Source organism: Triplophysa dalaica, chromosome 11 (genome assembly GCF_015846415.1).
Source record: "Triplophysa dalaica isolate WHDGS20190420 chromosome 11, ASM1584641v1, whole genome shotgun sequence".
NCBI classification, from domain to species: Eukaryota; Metazoa; Chordata; class Actinopteri; order Cypriniformes; family Nemacheilidae; genus Triplophysa; species Triplophysa dalaica.
The window spans coordinates 8,099,961-8,116,994 of NC_079552.1; the positions used below are offsets into that span (position 1 = coordinate 8,099,961).

General features: G+C 37.6%; 2 protein-coding genes across 2 annotated transcripts; one reads left to right on the forward strand and one right to left on the reverse strand.

Moving 5' to 3' along the window:
- The first annotated feature begins 465 nt into the window (after positions 1–465).
- prdm8 (PR domain containing 8) lies at positions 466–3,845 on the forward strand. The gene is made up of 4 exons (XM_056761201.1): positions 466–600; positions 930–1,153; positions 1,385–1,616; positions 1,816–3,845. Exons 2-4 carry the CDS (start codon positions 938–940, stop codon positions 2,904–2,906), a joined length of 1,539 nt encoding a protein of 512 aa, XP_056617179.1. The 5' UTR covers positions 466–600; positions 930–937; the 3' UTR covers positions 2,907–3,845.
- A 2,346-nt stretch (positions 3,846–6,191) lies between these two features.
- gdf10a (growth differentiation factor 10a) lies at positions 6,192–9,951 on the reverse strand. Its single transcript, XM_056760777.1, has 3 exons — positions 9,271–9,951; positions 7,707–8,614; positions 6,192–7,359 (listed from the first exon to the last, which is right to left on the reverse strand). The coding sequence occupies exons 1-3, from the start codon at positions 9,509–9,511 to the stop codon at positions 7,168–7,170; spliced, it is 1,341 nt and encodes a 446-aa protein (XP_056616755.1). The 5' UTR covers positions 9,512–9,951; the 3' UTR covers positions 6,192–7,167.
- Between the last annotated feature and the right edge of the window lie 7,083 nt (positions 9,952–17,034).

A 17,034-nucleotide genomic window follows, 5' to 3' on the forward strand; every position in this document is an offset into this window, starting at 1 on the left:
TAAGCCGACTGAACTTTATAACAGTCAAAAAGTGATAAAGGAAAATGTCTTAAAGTTGCAGCTTGAAGACGTCATTGGACCCACGTTTTAAATGGAAAGAATACATTTAACTTTTCATATCAAAGTCATTATTATCATTTCAGGTTTATCATTTCTGGTTAGTTAGAGCAATGCATCCTCTCTATTTCTTATTTCTTCTTCTCTGGTTGTGTCTGTCTGTGTGTGTTTTCTATATAATCGTCACAAAATGCATAGGCTACATTTTAAATTGGCTTAGCTGTACAGTCTGTGTGGCACTGATTAAAATCAAACGGTCTGTGAATTTTGTCATTGATGACCCTCTTTACTCATTAGCACGCATGAAAAAGCTGCTGAAACACCAATCAAATTGCCCCCTGAGGGGGGTTTGGGGAGAAATGAGGCGCACCACCTCTCCCGGTCCATTCCTGAGCGAGATAAGTGCGTGAGTGCGCAGCGCAAAAGACAGTTAAGAGACTGTCAGGATCAAGAGACGGTCGTTATCGCGCACTCCCTGTGAATACTTGCACAGACATCTTGGACTGTGTACCTGCTCTGGAATATTCGCATCCCTTGGCCAAGGTGAGTTAAAACATTGACCGCGTGCTTGGTATTTTAATTCTTTGAAAATGGATGACTGTAGGCTACAGATTGGTGTCTAAAGGGCATACATTACAGACTAATTAAAAAACAGTCGGGATTCAAACGATTTTGCGCAGCAGAATCTATTTATAGTTAGTGCTGTGTGTTTTGACAATTTTTTAAAATATATAAAAATATATATATATATTTATCCATCAAATGGCAGCGATCATTTAAGTGCTCGGCATTACAAGATGTCAATAGGCTTTTATTATTCACATGCCTTGCTCATATTTAACTAATGTTTTTAATTCTTCAATTTCTTCTAGAAATAAACATGGAGCACAATTTTATTCCCCGCTCCTTGTGGACTAATGACAGCAAATTTCTCCATCACCACGTCGCAGATTTCTTCTCCAGTGTCCAAGTTACACAGGATGTACCAGCTGGGACATCTTTCGGACCCTGTGTTCTTCACAATACATTTTACGATACCATAGCCTTCATTGCATTGAAATCATGTGACAAAAGGAATAAATCGTATATATTTAGGGTGAGTAATTTTCACTGAAATATTCCCAAATGTTTTAGGTCTCACGCTTATGTTAGTATACAATCCTTTATGTTTGCAGTTTTTCTAAGTTAAATAAGAGATCATCGTGAATTAAATTTAAGACAAATTAATAATAGGGCCTAGGTGTATAACACTGTTTTCTAAAGTCTTCTGTCTAAAGGGGAACATTTACCTGCAATTTCTTTAAATAGTTTATATTTCTATCAACAGGTAGATCCTGATGCGATGAAAAGCTCCCCATTGGTGGTTCCTTGGCTACGGTTAGTGCAGGCTGCAATGAGCGGTGAAGACCAGAATACCGAGGCCTACCTAAAGAATGGAGAACTGCACTTTCGGACTATTCAAGATGTGAAAGAGGGAGATGAACTTCTTGTTTGGTACGACGAGGAGTTGTCTCATCTTTTGGGATTCGGAGACATAAAGTTGAAGGCCTTGGCAGACGGTTAGTAGGCTATGCTTGAGATTTGCTAGGCTGTAGAGATCAATAGCCAGATTTGTATAATATAGGCTATACAGTATTTATTACAATATAAAATTCTCAAATCATAAGTTGATGAGAGATATATGTTGTTAGCTACTTAAATATTTCATAATGTAGTTTGCACTAAATTGTCTTGATACAGTGGTTATTTGTATTACAGGCTTCACGTGCACGAGATGCGCACAGGCTTTCAAGAACGAAAACCCATTCCTTGCGCACTGTCGTTTCTTATGCCCGCAAGAAAGACCGAATATAATCCGACCTAACAACGATCACAAACAAACTGAAGTCAAGCGGCAGCGCAAAGTTACAGATTTTCACAACATCGCGAGAGATCTGGAGGACAAAATAAACGACTCTTCTGAAGATGTGGCCATGACTCGAAAAAGAAAATGCGAGGCTCCTTTAAGCCCTCCAAGTAAAAAAACGGTTTTACTGGAGAAAACCAACATCAGTAATCACATTAACACCACTAACGCCAACAAAGAATATCCACCTTTCAAGGATTTGTCGGAATCTGCCATCAAACTCACTTCAGACAACGTATCCACAAATAAGATCACTAAAAACAGTGCATTTATTGAGGTTAACAAAACACCAACAATGTCAAGCACAGAAGAGACAGCACGGGATGTAATGACAAAACATCTAAATGCAAGTCTACAGTCCGACTGCAGCGCGTTCTCATTCGTTTTGCCCAAGAGAGCGCACGCGCAACAGAAGGGCGCATTCTGTGAACCCGTCAAACGCTCGGTCACCGAAGTTCAAAATCATTCACCTCTTCAACTATGCTCTCCACAGAATTCGGATAACTTAACAGACACTTATAAATCAAAACATGCTCTAGGATACAGAAATGTATTGGCCTCGCACCGGTTTCATGGAGACTTGCCAGGCCACGCAGGTGGAGTGATGCCCACTTCTTTAGCTACAAGAGGTTCTTTTTATTACGCTCCCGAGCACTGGACTAGAGCTGTAGGTGGACAGCTGCAGTCCGCTTCTTCTTTAACACTTCTTCCAGCTACTTTTACTCCGCTGGGTGTTTCAGTTCAGAACTGGTGCGCAAAATGCAACCTTTCATTTCGGATGACCTCCGACTTAGTGTTTCACATGCGCTCACATCATAAAAAAGAGTTCGCCGCAGAGACACAGGTGAGGCGGAGGAGAGAGGAGAAACTTACCTGCCCCATCTGCAATGAGTACTTTAGAGAGCGTCATCATCTCTCACGTCACATGACCTCTCATAACTGAGAAACTACCGCACTTTATTTGAGACCGATGTTTCGAGATGCCATGCCATATACGAGTGTTTGCCCAGCAGACTTTTGTTGTTTCACAGACATGAATCAGGTCACTTTTAAAATAGTTATATACAGAAAAAATGGTTGCTGCCTTATATTTTTAAGTTGATTAAACTGTTTATTTCAGCCTATAAAAAGTACTTAAAATGAGTTAATGCAAAAATACTTGTTGTCACGAGTTATTGATCATATCATTTGTTTACAGTGTAGAAATGATTAGAAATAGGATTTGCATAAGATTTGTCCAGTATGTGTGACATAAAACGTATCCACTCTGATGGTCGATTGTTGTTCGAGTACAATACTTTTCAGATTAAGTTACTTAAAAATGAATTTGATATGACTGAAAACTGTTGATTGAAAAAAATAGGTTTTCCACATTTTTCCGTTTGGTAAGAACTTTAGTAGGCCTGATTGTCTTTCCTTCAATTTATTGCTTTTTTGATCTATGTAGTGCAAATGTGGGTTAACTTATCTCGCCACTGGGTGGCTATAGAGATTCATCATTTTCATCTTATATAGTTTTGACGATACTGTTCAATTGCCCTGGGAATTTTCTACGTAACAGTGCCTTACATATGTCAGGATAAGTACATGTAAATGTTGCTGATGAAGGTTGATATTATAAAAGTATTTTTCAAGGTTTGCTAACAGCTGACTGCAAAATAATAGTTGTTACATTGCTTTGTATAGAGATTTATATTTGAAAAAGCCAACAATTCCCCCCACAATGTCAAATCTTTATGTTACAGTGTTGTTTTGTTCCCAGATATCTTCTACTGCTTTTACTACTGCTGTTGCATTTCTATCAGCACAATGACATGAAGGATGTATTTATTAAAATATTGTACAAATGACTTTTCATTAAATATTTTGACCATAATCCTCATATCTTTGCCTCTTGTTTTATTTAAAAAGGACAGTTCATCCAAAAATGAAAATTCTGTTATCATTTACTCACCCTCAAGTTGTTCCAAACCTGTATAAAAAGATTTTTTCTGAACACAAACACAAAGAAAGATATTTTGAAAATGTCATTTCAAAAAGACTTTTCTGGTACATCATTGACTACCATTGTATGAAATATTATGGTCACTTTTTATTATTTTGAAGAAAGCAGCCATGCCATTTTAAGTTTTTCTACTATGGTAGTCAATGATGTCCCAGATATATTATTTGCTAACATTTTTTAAATGTCCTGTGTTCAACAGAATAACTAAATATAGACTGGTTTGGGACAACTTGGAAGGAGTAAATGATGACAGAATCTCCATTTTTGAGTTGGGTTCTCTGTTATTTCAAGTACTGCACAAAGACACTTAGTGTTTATAAGTTTATAAAGTAAAAGTGCCAGTTGTTTAAAAAAAGTAACATTTTTGGAGTCTGTCTATTCTATGTATTATATTGTTGTCAGGTCATTTCAGCTGCTCTTTAAACAACATATTCATTAATATTTAATATCATATTAATACGATATGACTTGTATTAAACAGTTTATTCTGTCTTATTGACAATTTAGGTTTCAGTGGGAAATAAAGTTCTTAATGTAAAAATGTGGACAAAAGTTTGCCTGTCAAGAAAAAAAACTGCTGTTGTTGGTTTCTATGCTTTTTTTAGGTCATTTTGAAATGCAAGAGCTCACACACATGCGCAATCACATCACAGTCCAGTAGAGTGCACTCTAACAATTCTTATATATTTGAATTACCCATAAGTGGTAAAGCAGCTGTGTTAATAAGCCAGACATGACTAACTGGATGTATTCTTTCCCATTTTAAGTAATATTTTTGTTAACATTCTTCGTTTTGTTAAAATCTCCCTTTAATTATAAACAAAGACATAAGTAATAAAGTTAATACTCTGAGAAAGGTCACAGGGAAGTCAAAGTTCAAAAGGATCCTTCATTAAACATTCTGCTTATTCAAAAGTGTAAACACTGAACGTCTTAACACATATACACTGGCATAATATTGGTGCAATTAGGATCCTGGCAGTCTGCTACCGACGGTAATCATTTAAGGACAGAGTCATTTATACCAACACAGAAAATCCTCTGTTCGCTCTAAAGAGCATCTTTCATCACGGCCATTAATTGATCAGGCCTCATTTGGAAAAGTCAATATTGACTTTGGTTTTTGGTGACTGTTGAGTATTTACATTTTGGTGAAACCTCTGGTCTCGTTTACAACTGATTTAAATATTAAAGTCTTCCACATAGAACTAAACATTGCCTGAGGGGGATTCACCTGATAGTATACCCTCAATGTTTCTGGGCAGCTTTAGTGGATGTTGGCTTTACCGCTAGACTCTGGAGCTCAAATTTGTCTGTTATTTTATGGTCTCTGTGTGAGATGATCTGCATTTCAACAAACCTCATTCGAGCTGACACTGTTAAAACTGGGCACTGGGTCATAGAGGTGGGATGAAAACAGTTTAGGATTACAATGGAGACCATTTATTCATCATCTCAAAGATTTGGATGCTGAATTTCTATGCTAATAAATGTAGACGAGTGCTATTTTAAACAATATAAACTGTTGTAACAAGACATTATGTTTTTGAGCTAAGATGTTTTAGCGGTCCACAGTTTAAGCAGCCAATACACAATCTAAGCATTGTGGCTGCCTCAAACATGTTGATATCTTCAAGTGTCGTCTCTTTTCACACACCACACAGAGAAAGCATTCAACACACATCACTATGCAAAGTAAAAGACACGGTGGAGGCTAATTGGGTTCCCCTTTTTATTCATGGTTTAGTGGGATTTAGAGTTTAAGTCAAATTAAATTCGAGTTGGGTGACATCATCTATTGAAATAAGAGGTGAACTTCCTGCACTTTGAGACCTGATGCTCTTGAAGTTGGTTAAAGGTGGGAACTGGGGGTTGGAGATGTCTTTGATGTTCAGGTGGAGAAACAGCATACTAGCCGTAGAGAGAATTTTTATCCTTTTATTTACTTGTATTTAAATCATTATAACACTGTAAAAATAGTTGGTTCAACTTAAAAAAAGTAACCTTGTTACCTAAAATTTTTGACTTACTTCAAATTAAATATATTTGTCAAAAGTTTGCATCAAATTCATTGAGTCAACTTATATTTTTAAACTGAAGTAACTCAAAGATTTGAGGCAACTAGGGAAATTATTTCATGAAAAAGTATTATTTTTACAGTGAATTGACACAGTTTTACATTAAAACAATATATATTTATGTTGCTGAAAACAAACACAGATAGTGGCTTATATATTTTATTTTACTTATAAGACAAGTTTTCATAATTTAAAACCCACATTTACAAAAATACAGTCTCTAAAATATAATATATTGAATCCAAGTCAACAACTGTTCCATACACATTGATACACTTGGCCCAAACACTCCTTGCATATGGCACCAATCCATACACTATCATGTAGAAAATGTGTCAGAATACAAGACGGTCTATTCACTGTAACTCGCTGAGAGAACAAAGGAATCTTGTGTAATATCTCTTAAAATAAAACAAACACACAGGCAACTCGCCGGCGCTTTATGACCTCAGCCATTAACTGCAAGATGTTCTCTGGAAATGTTCCAAAACGAAATTGTTAATGGTTTGTTTCTTTTCCTCAAAGTTAGTTTTGTTTCAAAACTAAGCTCCGATTAGATTTTAAGTTGAACTACTAGACTGCTTTGCAGTCATTCTCATAGCTTTTGTAAATGCTTAATGAAAAAAGGTTCACATTTTTATATTTTTAGACTTTTTACAACATGACTTTGTAGGGTCAACTTGTAACTACATCCAGCATTAAGAAAACAGTATAGAATTCGTCCATCAAATTTACATTTCATTGAAATTCAATAGTCCTGGTAAAACAAAACCTTATGTTATATTTCATATGGCATAAAATCTTGTTGTAGATCCAGTATTTTACAAGTTTAATTATAACAGTCACATGTCATGGCGATGACAGCAAATATAAGCAATTATAAGTGCTCATTACTCATCTACAAAAAAGAAAAATATTTACAACACATCCCTCATGGATAAAAAGAGGAAATTAAAATATTACAGAAAGGAAGGTTTAATACATACGATGAGTAAGATGCAGTCCCTAAAATGTAACCTCGCCATGTGCACTTTCTAACAAGTGCGTACTACAGACAATATGCCTCAAATCTGGTGTCAAAACCACAACAATGTCTCTCTTGTGACTATTCCACTTTTAGTTTATCTACAAGCACAAGTCTCCACGGACATGTTTGGGTAGATCTTCAATACAATGTTTTTGCTCTCATCCAGAAATAGTACAGCAAGAGATTTCATCTTCTCAGGGACGCAGCAGGGCTCTGGGATCCCTGGAATTATCCCAACCGCTTTGACTATGCTCTGGATGGCTGCATGGTTGGAGGGTCGGACCACCTGAAATAGGCAGAAAACAGAATAAAGGTATTTAAGTATTCAACTTTTGGTTTTCCTTAATGGAGCAGAGAAAATCATGTTCTAACGAAGAAAGTTCAATTTTAAGGTAGGAAAGTAAGAAAATGTGTCCAAACTGTGTTTAAAACCCCCATTAAGCACACAATTACTTTACTGTAATTACACATAAAGTTGGTGTGCTTCAGTTGTGCTGGAACTGAAAGGTTTTCTGAAGGGATTCTTTGTTTAAAATCTCTGGCTACAGAAAGGGTTTTAACCATAGTCGTTTTTAAATATTTCAACATGTCTTAACTATTCACATTCGCTGCCACGCTGTGGGCTCCTCTGACCTTTGGTATGGGAAATTCACACGTTCCGGCACAGTAAAAGGCATCGAAAGACTTGGGCGACAGGACCCATTCGTTCCATCCGATATCTGAAAAGTCCACCTTCATGTATCTCCTGGAACAGCCCTGAGGTTCTTTCCACTGCCTTCTCCGAGCCTTTTTCATGGTTTTCTCATCAAACTTGAGAACCTGAGACTTGCTGAATCCATCACTGTGCTCCTGGCCTTTTCTCCGACGCTCTTTTTTAAAAGCCTTTGGCTTGAGGGCAAAGTAAGCGCTTTCCCACATATCATGCTGTTTGAAGCTGTTGTGCTCCACCTCCGGGAGCTCATTGTTCTCGATGGGATCGGGAAAATCTATGTCCAGGTCTCGCTTCACGCGTAGGTCAGGTGAAGCGTGTGGAGATTGAGTCGGCTGGTGGTCTGTGAGGAAAGGGTCATATCTTTGCAGGCTCATGGCCACGCTGTTGGGCTCTGATATGGCCAGGTCATTCGCATACACCAGCAAGTATGGCAGGATGGAGGGTGAGAGCTGGTCCTGATACCTTTGATACTTGTCTCCGTAATCCAGCTCCACTGTGATCAAAAGATGATTCTTATCTCGGGCCTCTTTTACAATGACAGACACATCCTTGGTCAGCCAGGCTCCACGTCTGTGAGGAACCACGGTGATGTTTCCGAGGAACGATCCTGCAGCGGAGCCAGATGAGGGAGAGCGAAAAAGAAGATGAAAAGGAGGCAGATGATTGTAGTTCTTGTTGCGACAGGACGGGTTCTTAAAGCGCTGGCAGAACCAGGACCTCTGGCGTGGCCGTTTGTCAAAGAGGAAGTGAAATGTAGACGTGAGAATCACCTCGGACCCCTGAAGGGAAGTAAGATTCAGCCGGTACAAGACCCTCTGCTCCACATTCTCTGCAGAGATATGAGAGAAACTGCTGAGTTACATATTAATTATGAAAATGGGCTTAAACAACAGGCTTTTTGTTCCGTGTCTATGGGTTTGGAGACAGCACGAGGAAGTAAGGAGACATGGAACTTCCAAACCAGACATATGGAAATGTTTATTTAGGCTCCCCTAAGAATTAGAACCTTTAACAATGCGTTTATTTTGATCGATTATACGCTTTAACATTCATAAATGCTTTAATAAACGTAAGATTGTATTGTTTCATAAGAATAACATCATAATGCACTGACAAGCAAAACTATTAAAATGCCAAAATAATGGCAAAATAACAGGCTACAATAATTAAACTCAGTTTTTACCTATGTGTTGACCTATCTATGATATTTATAGCACAAAACTAATTTTAATTTCTGAATAGACATAAAATCACAGTTTGTCTTATAGGCTACATGCAATGAAAAACGTGTTCAGCTAATATTCCACAAAGATAATTGTTGTCCCTTTCAAGCATGCAAAGTCATTTCATAAGGCACATTTCGTTTACAATAGCCTAACTCTTACAGCCCTCCTTCTTAAAGTACTATAGGTAGGCTATTAAATATAGCCTGCTTTAAAGCAACACGTCACACGTGCACTCTTTTTAACAATTGAACCTACTTACCAGGTTTTGCTTTAAAACTTCTCACAGTATTCTCATCTTTAAGTCCATTAAGTTGAACGATGTACCTCTCGTACAGCCTAAACATGTGTTGCGCGAGCGCGTCAGTGGCCGTGAGCGCGTCCATCGGGATGTCTAGCACATCGCTGTCGCGCGCACTTCTCTCAGCAGCATCTGATGCTTTACTTACGGATCCAACCCACAACAGTAACAGGTGCGTCAAAACGATCGTTTTAAATGTCATGATGAAAGCAAAAGCAAGACTTTCCCAAATATTGAATTCCGTGTAGATTACGAAAACCGCTGGAAATGGTTAAAGCACACTGAGGGTTTCCACTATGATAAAAATCGACCTCGGAAAAGCGTTTGTCAGTGATGCTCAAGTTGTTTTTCTCGTCTTTTTAACGCAGTGCAAAAATGAAACGGATGCGATCTCTAGCAGTCTCGTGCATAACGTGTAATACATGACTTATTTCTTCTGACCGCCACAATCCACGGAACAGACATAAGCTGAGTGAGGTGCTGACGTATCCGACCATCAGCCAACGGGAGCTGCTGCTACATTACACCCGATCCAGCAGGAGGCCTGGAGGAGGACCAACCAAGCAGCATGCACACTGAAGTCTGGGAATACGTTGGAATTAAACGATGCTGAGGTATTCTACTGTTGTTTTTTCTTTTCACAAACATGCCCTCAAGCATGCTTTCTGACCCATACACCCATTCTTCTCTTCTCTTCTCTTCTCTTCTCTTCTCTTCTCTTCTCTTCTCTTCTCTTCTCTTCTCTTCTCTTCTCTTCTCTTCTCTTCTCTTCTCTTCTCTTCTCTTCTCTTCTCTTCTCTTCTCTTCTCTTCTCTTCTCTTCTCTTCTCTTCTCTTCTCTTCTCTTCTCTTCTCTTCTCGCCTCGCCTCGCCTCGCCTCTTCTCTTCTCTTCTCCTCTCCTCTCCTCTCCTCTCCTCTTCTCAGAATGTACGCATAATTACGCAAAGCTACTTTGAAAGAGTTTTCAATATTAGTGAGTGCCTTTACTTACTTTTATTATAGTGATTTCATTCAATAGGTGAAGCGCACTGGGGGGAACGGCCCTGTCACCTCAGTTTTTTTGTGAGAAGTGTCTGCAGTGCCATGCCAACAATGCTGGTTCTGTGAAAGCCCGGGGCTCCAGTGGAGAGGCCGTAACAAGCTCGGCCGTTTGGGTCACTGCGTGCCATTAAACACCTCCTGTGGCCCCTGAAGACCCCACTGGAGACCCCCTTTTTACTTCGCACTTGAATGTGTCCCTAAATCTGCATTAAAATCGGACGTTCCTGCCCACTAGGACACTGTTACTGAGTGAATCGCAGGATAAATCGAGTAGGAGGGGAGATACCTCTGCTCTGCTTTGTTTCCAGAGCTCTTTTTATTGCTGGACTGTGGGAAGGTGAAGCTATTAAGCTTCAGAATCCTACACCGCTTTTAAAAATGAATAAAAACAGAACAAGGGCGAAAGAATTCAAATTAACTCTGGTTCACAGAAGACCTTATTTTAATGTGGCTGACCAGTTGGATCAGTTGAACCGGAGAGTGAGAGAGAGAGAGAGAGAGAGAGAGCTATTCTGTCTTATATAGATACCGCTGGTCTTGGATAATGACCATGATTCTTTAATGAACAAGCTAACTAAGAATTGATCCTAATAAGGTCTTGTTTAGAGGGTTGCCAACAAATTCTCTTAATATGTTTGTCCCTTATTATAAAACAGCTAGTGGTCCTGTGGTCTTGTAAAGCACACTGTTTTCTTGTCTGCCTTCCCCTCCATTTATATAGGGGCTTGCTCTAGAAGAAAAAAATCTTTTGCATTTCTTTTCAATATTTAAGTAAACTAATTTGTTGAAATGTGTAAACTAAATGGAAAGTCAGGTTTTTATAACAGAAACCTCATTATTTTTTCTAGATTTGTATCTCATTATTGACATATACTGTATGAGGTTTCTGGTCACAGATTGCTCTCAAAATCTTTAACCCACATTGAAAATCAGTGACTCATATTAAAAAGAACAACAAGAAACCATATGGGACTCCAAGATGGCAAGCGGTTGCTGTTCCTTATATCACATTGTCCTCTTGCTGGAAGCTATTTGTTCTCCTCATTTGAGTTAATTTTGGTTTGGTTTTGGGTTGCTCTCATACCGCAAATAACCATGATATACAATATTTTAATGGATTGTCAAAAAATATAATGTAGGGAACCACCCCTAAACGAATGGATTTGTTATTTAATATGGGTGCCAAAAACAAATAGTGTTGCTAAACTCAATTGCCAATACATAAACAGTTTATGTGGTTTGATTCATAAATGGCAGATGGGTCTTTCGTTTCCTGAGGCTGTTTTTGCTATAAGTTAAAATGAGGGGAGAAGGTGGTCAAACCTGCAATCAAATTAATGTGATTCCAGTGAAAAATGCCACATTTTGATAGGCTTATCGTGGCATTAGCATGTTACATTTGCATGAAAATGTCTTTAGGTACGTAATGAGATTCATGTGCTGAATCCTAGAGCCCTAAAGGAAAAAATGTGTTTATTTGTCTACTTCTGATTTCTACAAAATTATGAAAAAAAGCCTAAATAAAAGTACATAGACAGTAGCACCTTTTAGCGACCTATTTTTTCATTTATATTATTTTCTTTGATTTATTTTTGAGGATGATAAAGTGGTTGCTGATATTTAAAATAAGGGGCATTTCCGGATATTCCTTCCGATTTGCAAATCACTTTTCCTTGGCATCAGGATGAAGGTGTATCTTATGAAACCATCTATAACTGTCAGTATCTGCAAGGAATGTTTAAAAGGAAAGTACATTAAGTCATTACCTGCTCTGTTTCTTTTTTCCCATTCCCTGTTTGTGTTGGCTATATGGCAACTCATGTGAAATACGATTATCCATGCAGTGCTTTGAGTGATCAATCACTTCAAGAAATTTTACAGTTCTGGTGCTTTTGGAATAGCACAATATCAGCGTGCCAATCTCACCAAATGGCCCTAATGGCATCGTGCATCTTTTCTGGCTTCAGTTACTTCCAGCATACCTGCAAGATAACAGAGTAAAATTGTTTGAAAGCAATGTTTGTTAAACTGTTCATTTCTGTCAAAGCCCTGGATGTTCTATTCTGTCTATACTTGATCTAAACACAATTCTTAGCATATTCCTAAAAACGCAAAGTTTTTTTTAAACGATACATTTTGATAAGTCTTGCGTTGTAGTCTCATCATTTTCAAGAACGATAAAGTTCAAATTTGCTTTTCGAGGAACACATGAAATCTCTAATAAACTGAAGAAAAAAAGTAATTTAAGTTGATTTGCAGTTGGTTTTATATTTATGATATTTAACATGCCATACAGTATTCCCCATTCTCTCTCTCTCACTCTCCATTTTGCCACTAAACATCTAGGAGCATGAAATGTAATTTCAGGCCAAACCAAAGGGTTTTGCTTGGCTTCACTGAGCCAAGCCTGGCTAGCTGTGTGAGTACTTTCTGTGTATTAGTGATATAATGGCATGCAATATGTAATTTTTGTCATTTTAAATTTCCTCATCACTTGTTCTTTTGTCTCCGAGTAGTTTGTAGTCCACATACATCAGTATCTGTCCATCTCTACTCTCACTCTCTGTCTTTTGCTATTTCTGACCCACACAGAGCATCTTTGTATAGCACAGGAGGTATTACACAAACTGGATCCAGAAGATGGAATGCAATGAATAGAACAGACTGATCTGAATCCGTCCATGTCCATGGTTCTGGTGTGAATCCCATAGACAAGTGGGAGATACCCTCATGTCTGTCCAGTTCTGGACGGTGGCCCTTGCCCGACCATGAGATCACTTGGCTTTAGGGAGAGATGCAGCGCACCCATTGTTCTGGTCCAGAAGTAATAAAACTCCCTCATGCTGTCCTGTTTGCACTAGCTCACTGCTGTGGCTTTAAGGCTAACATGATTTCACCCCTGACTACTGTGATCAGAAGGTCTCATGGGCCAGACTGGCTTTCATCTTTAACTCTCTGTCAATCAAAATTAGTTATCCTTCAATACCGATCTCTCTTCTCTCCCCGCAGAGGCCTGTCCACGAACAAGCTTGGCTTTGTTTTTGCTGAATGTCTTCATGAAAACAGTCACATGCTGAGCTTGGGTTTGCTTCACACGAGTGCCACATGTCACCTTTGAGCTGACTGTCCTCTTGCTGCAGTGATTAAGTTGTGATATTGAGATTTATACTACAAATATATGTCATTATTATATAGTCAGGTTTTTTTATATGTACACAAGTGTGAAAGAGTTAAAAATGAGGGGCAATATTTTTGAACACAGCATTATAAGTGCATAAACACTTTGTTTCATTCAAATAAATATTTTTATACGTTAAAGGGAAAGTTCATCCAAAGATGACAATTCTGTCATAATTTAGGCAGCCTCCTGTCATTTCAAACCTGTATGACTTCTGTTTTTTCTGCAAAACATAAAATATAACTAGATAATAGATAATAACTAAACAACTTGTTTTGTGCTCTGCAGAAGAAAGTCATGCAGGTTTGAAATGACAAGGGTGACAAGTAAATGGTAAATTGTTTTTTGATTTTGGGTGAACTATCACTTGAATTGAAACAGATTATCTGTAACCTAAAAAAAATCATCAGTAAATAAAAGTAGATGATAATGCATAATGACTAAAAAACTTTTATTTAAAGGTTTTATTTAAAAATTATTATTTCAAACTATTATTTAAAATTCTCGGCTGCGTTTCCCAAAAGCATCGTAACCTTAAGTTGATCTTAGAACCATTGTCTTCAATCAGAATCAGAATCAGAAGGAGCTTTATTACCAAGTGTGTTTACACACACAAGGAATTTGACTTGGCAACAGTGCAGCAGAAAGTGTACACATGGTGCTAACATAGTGAAAATATACATTCATATAGAGAAAATGAGAATTGAATAAAAACAATAATGCACTATATACAAAAAGTGAAAATATATAGACAAAAAACATTTTTTTACAGTGTACAGATGTGGTTTTTACAGGTTTAACCTATTGTTTCTTACATTGTACAGTTTCCAGCACGTTCAGTGGAGCTATGATCATTGTAAGCTTACAATGCTTTTGGGAAACGCAGCCCTGTTCTTTAAATTATCAATGTGCTCAAAGAATGCAGACATTTGACTTCCTCTTCAGTCTCTGTACACCAAACATTACTGAAAGATTATTTAATAGCTTCTTTGCTCACCTTACTCTATCAACAAAAGGTGAATAGGACGTTCTGGAATGACTGACTTGATGATTTTCTCAGGAGTGACTGCTTCCAAGAGTGCTCTTGTAACACTACGTCACCATTCTGCTATTCTGCCCACCTATTCATCTTTCTGTCTACATCGAGTGTTTTTATCCCTTTCATCATTTGACCATAATAGTAAGTCTATGGAGTTTAAGCACTCTGTCCATGTTAAGACCTACACTTCTAAGTTGACCCACAAACATCGCTGAGATATTTGATCCTGCCTCGGTTAAAGGGTTTTAGAGAAAGCTCATCCATCCAGAAGTTTTCTTGCAAATCAAACCCAGAAAGCTATAAGTGCAACTAGAGGTTTATTTTACAAGCAAATCAGACCAAAATCAATACAACATAAATCATAGCTGACACATATACATGCTTTAAAATCTTTAAGGAAAGCAAAATGTTTTAAAGCTGCCCTTCAGCATACAGGTATTACAAATGCTTTTAACCTAAAAATAGACATTTTAGATTTCACCAGGTCGTCTCAATAATTAGTTTTAACCATGACAAAGCTATTTATTTATTAATGTAGCCATATATGTGTATTTTTTATTTTTATCCTAAGCTTTAAATTCAATTTAGCCTCACGAACATACATAAACTTGGCCAAAATTGTCCTCACAGTTTACAATGAAGCAAAGCCACAAGAAAATAGTAGCCACCATGCAAGATTGTCCACAAATGCAGCTGATGTTCATAAATGTAACATCGTTCCCTCTTCTACAGTACTTCACCACGCCTTATACGGCAGCAAACCAAATTCCAACCTAAATCCACTGACCCACGTTTCTCTTTGAAGATCATAACAGCTTTAAATCTGTGTGTTTTCAATAAACAGACACAATAGATCAAACAAAGCACGCTCTGCAAAACTCAATTTCAAAACCATCCGAAACATTCAGCCACAATATGCTACAACAGACACTAATGGCGCTCAGCTTCCAAACTTATAGACAGCCTGACCTCAATTGTCTAGGCGTTCAGCACGTTACTTTACCTGTGTGGATTTCTGTGGGGCCTTTTGAAACGCTTGCCAATAAAAATATATAGACTAGCAGGGTTAAAGAGCCGGGGGAGAAAGGCAATGCTAGCTTGGGGTATTTAGATTCATTGAGTTTGTAAAGTATAGTCTGAAGAAGGAAGAATAAGGCCAGACCAGCAGATAAATCTAATTAATACTATCTTGGGATAAATGGAATACTGTAGATCATTTTGCGTACCAAACCCGCTGTTTATTATTTATGTCTGTATAAAAACCGACGGCAGTTCATTTTTATTTTTATTGTATATATACAGTAAGATCCCAGGATCGGCATTGAAAGAACAACCACATTTTATGTTTTATTCACTACAGGGTTGATGGCGCTAGCAGAGAACAAAGATGATATGGCCGTTAATATCTTCATATGTAGAGGCTTTTAATGTTACGAGAATGATATCATTCAGACCCCATGGACTCTATTCTAAGCATTGTTATGATGAATTCTCTCTGGACTGGGAAAATAACTGGAAAAGGCTGGATTGTTTATTTGCAACAAAAAAAGGTAATGAAAGGTCATAATGTACAGCCATGGGATGCTGGCAGCCATCATTTAGAGTAAGTGAAGGCAGAGGTGAGCCAGAGGCCACAATTCGCTCGCACAGTTGCGCTTTGATCAAACACTACACGGTAATCCCGGCAATTTCTCCAGAACGCCATCGAGCACGAAATGTAGGGTCATTTGGTTAAATCGCAAAATGAAATGCCGAAAATTGAGCTAAAATTACACCTGATTTTCCACAAAAAAAAAGAAACTCGGAAGAAACTCGACTGAGTTTGAAGGGGACAAAAAAAACCAAAACAAACAAAACTAGAAATTGCATGAGATAAATGGATATGTCATATCTGATTATGATTATCAAACAACCAATCAAATGAGTTCTGACATGATCACAAGATGGTGCATTTAAGAATATGACAGATACAATGAATGACTATCCAATATACTGTATATAGGCCTATATCCCACATTAGAAAAATAAAGACCTGAAATTGTTCAGTCTGGAATGGAGTGTGAATATTAAATCCCATTTAAGAATTTCCCCAAACATTTGTTTAAAAATATTGCTCTCCAGCTGAATTCAAGAAGCAGGCACACATTCAAAAATATTATATTATTGAAAAAAAAAACAAGCTGCAATTCCCGGCAATAAGGATTTACCTTGTCAGTGCAAGTTAAACTAAATTATTTGTCTTTGATGGGGGAAAAAACTTAAGGAATTTATCAAACTAAGCAATAATTTTGGTGGTAAAAATATTATTTCATGAAACAAGCTCAAAGCATGAGGTCAAAGAGATATATTTACACACCGTTAAAGTTAGGTTACAAATACAAATCTGTTATTGTTCTCGTAAATTTCTTCATTTATTAGTTCTGTATCATTGTTAAATCAACAGTTAGAAGTTTCTTTTGATTGTAAT

Coding starts and splice junctions, on each gene's coding strand:
- prdm8 (XM_056761201.1), top strand. CDS start 938: ATGGAGCACAATTTTATTCCCCGCTCCTTGTGGACTAATGACAGCAAA. Junction 1,154..1,384: donor ATAAATCGTATATATTTAGG/GTGAGTAATTTT, acceptor TTCTATCAACAG/GTAGATCCTGATGCGATGAA. Junction 1,617..1,815: donor GTTGAAGGCCTTGGCAGACG/GTTAGTAGGCTA, acceptor TTTGTATTACAG/GCTTCACGTGCACGAGATGC.
- gdf10a (XM_056760777.1), bottom strand. CDS start 9,511: ATGACATTTAAAACGATCGTTTTGACGCACCTGTTACTGTTGTGGGTT. Junction 8,615..9,270: donor AAGTTTTAAAGCAAAACCTG/GTAAGTAGGTTC, acceptor ATATCTCTGCAG/AGAATGTGGAGCAGAGGGTC. Junction 7,360..7,706: donor GTGAATTTCCCATACCAAAG/GTCAGAGGAGCC, acceptor TGCCTATTTCAG/GTGGTCCGACCCTCCAACCA.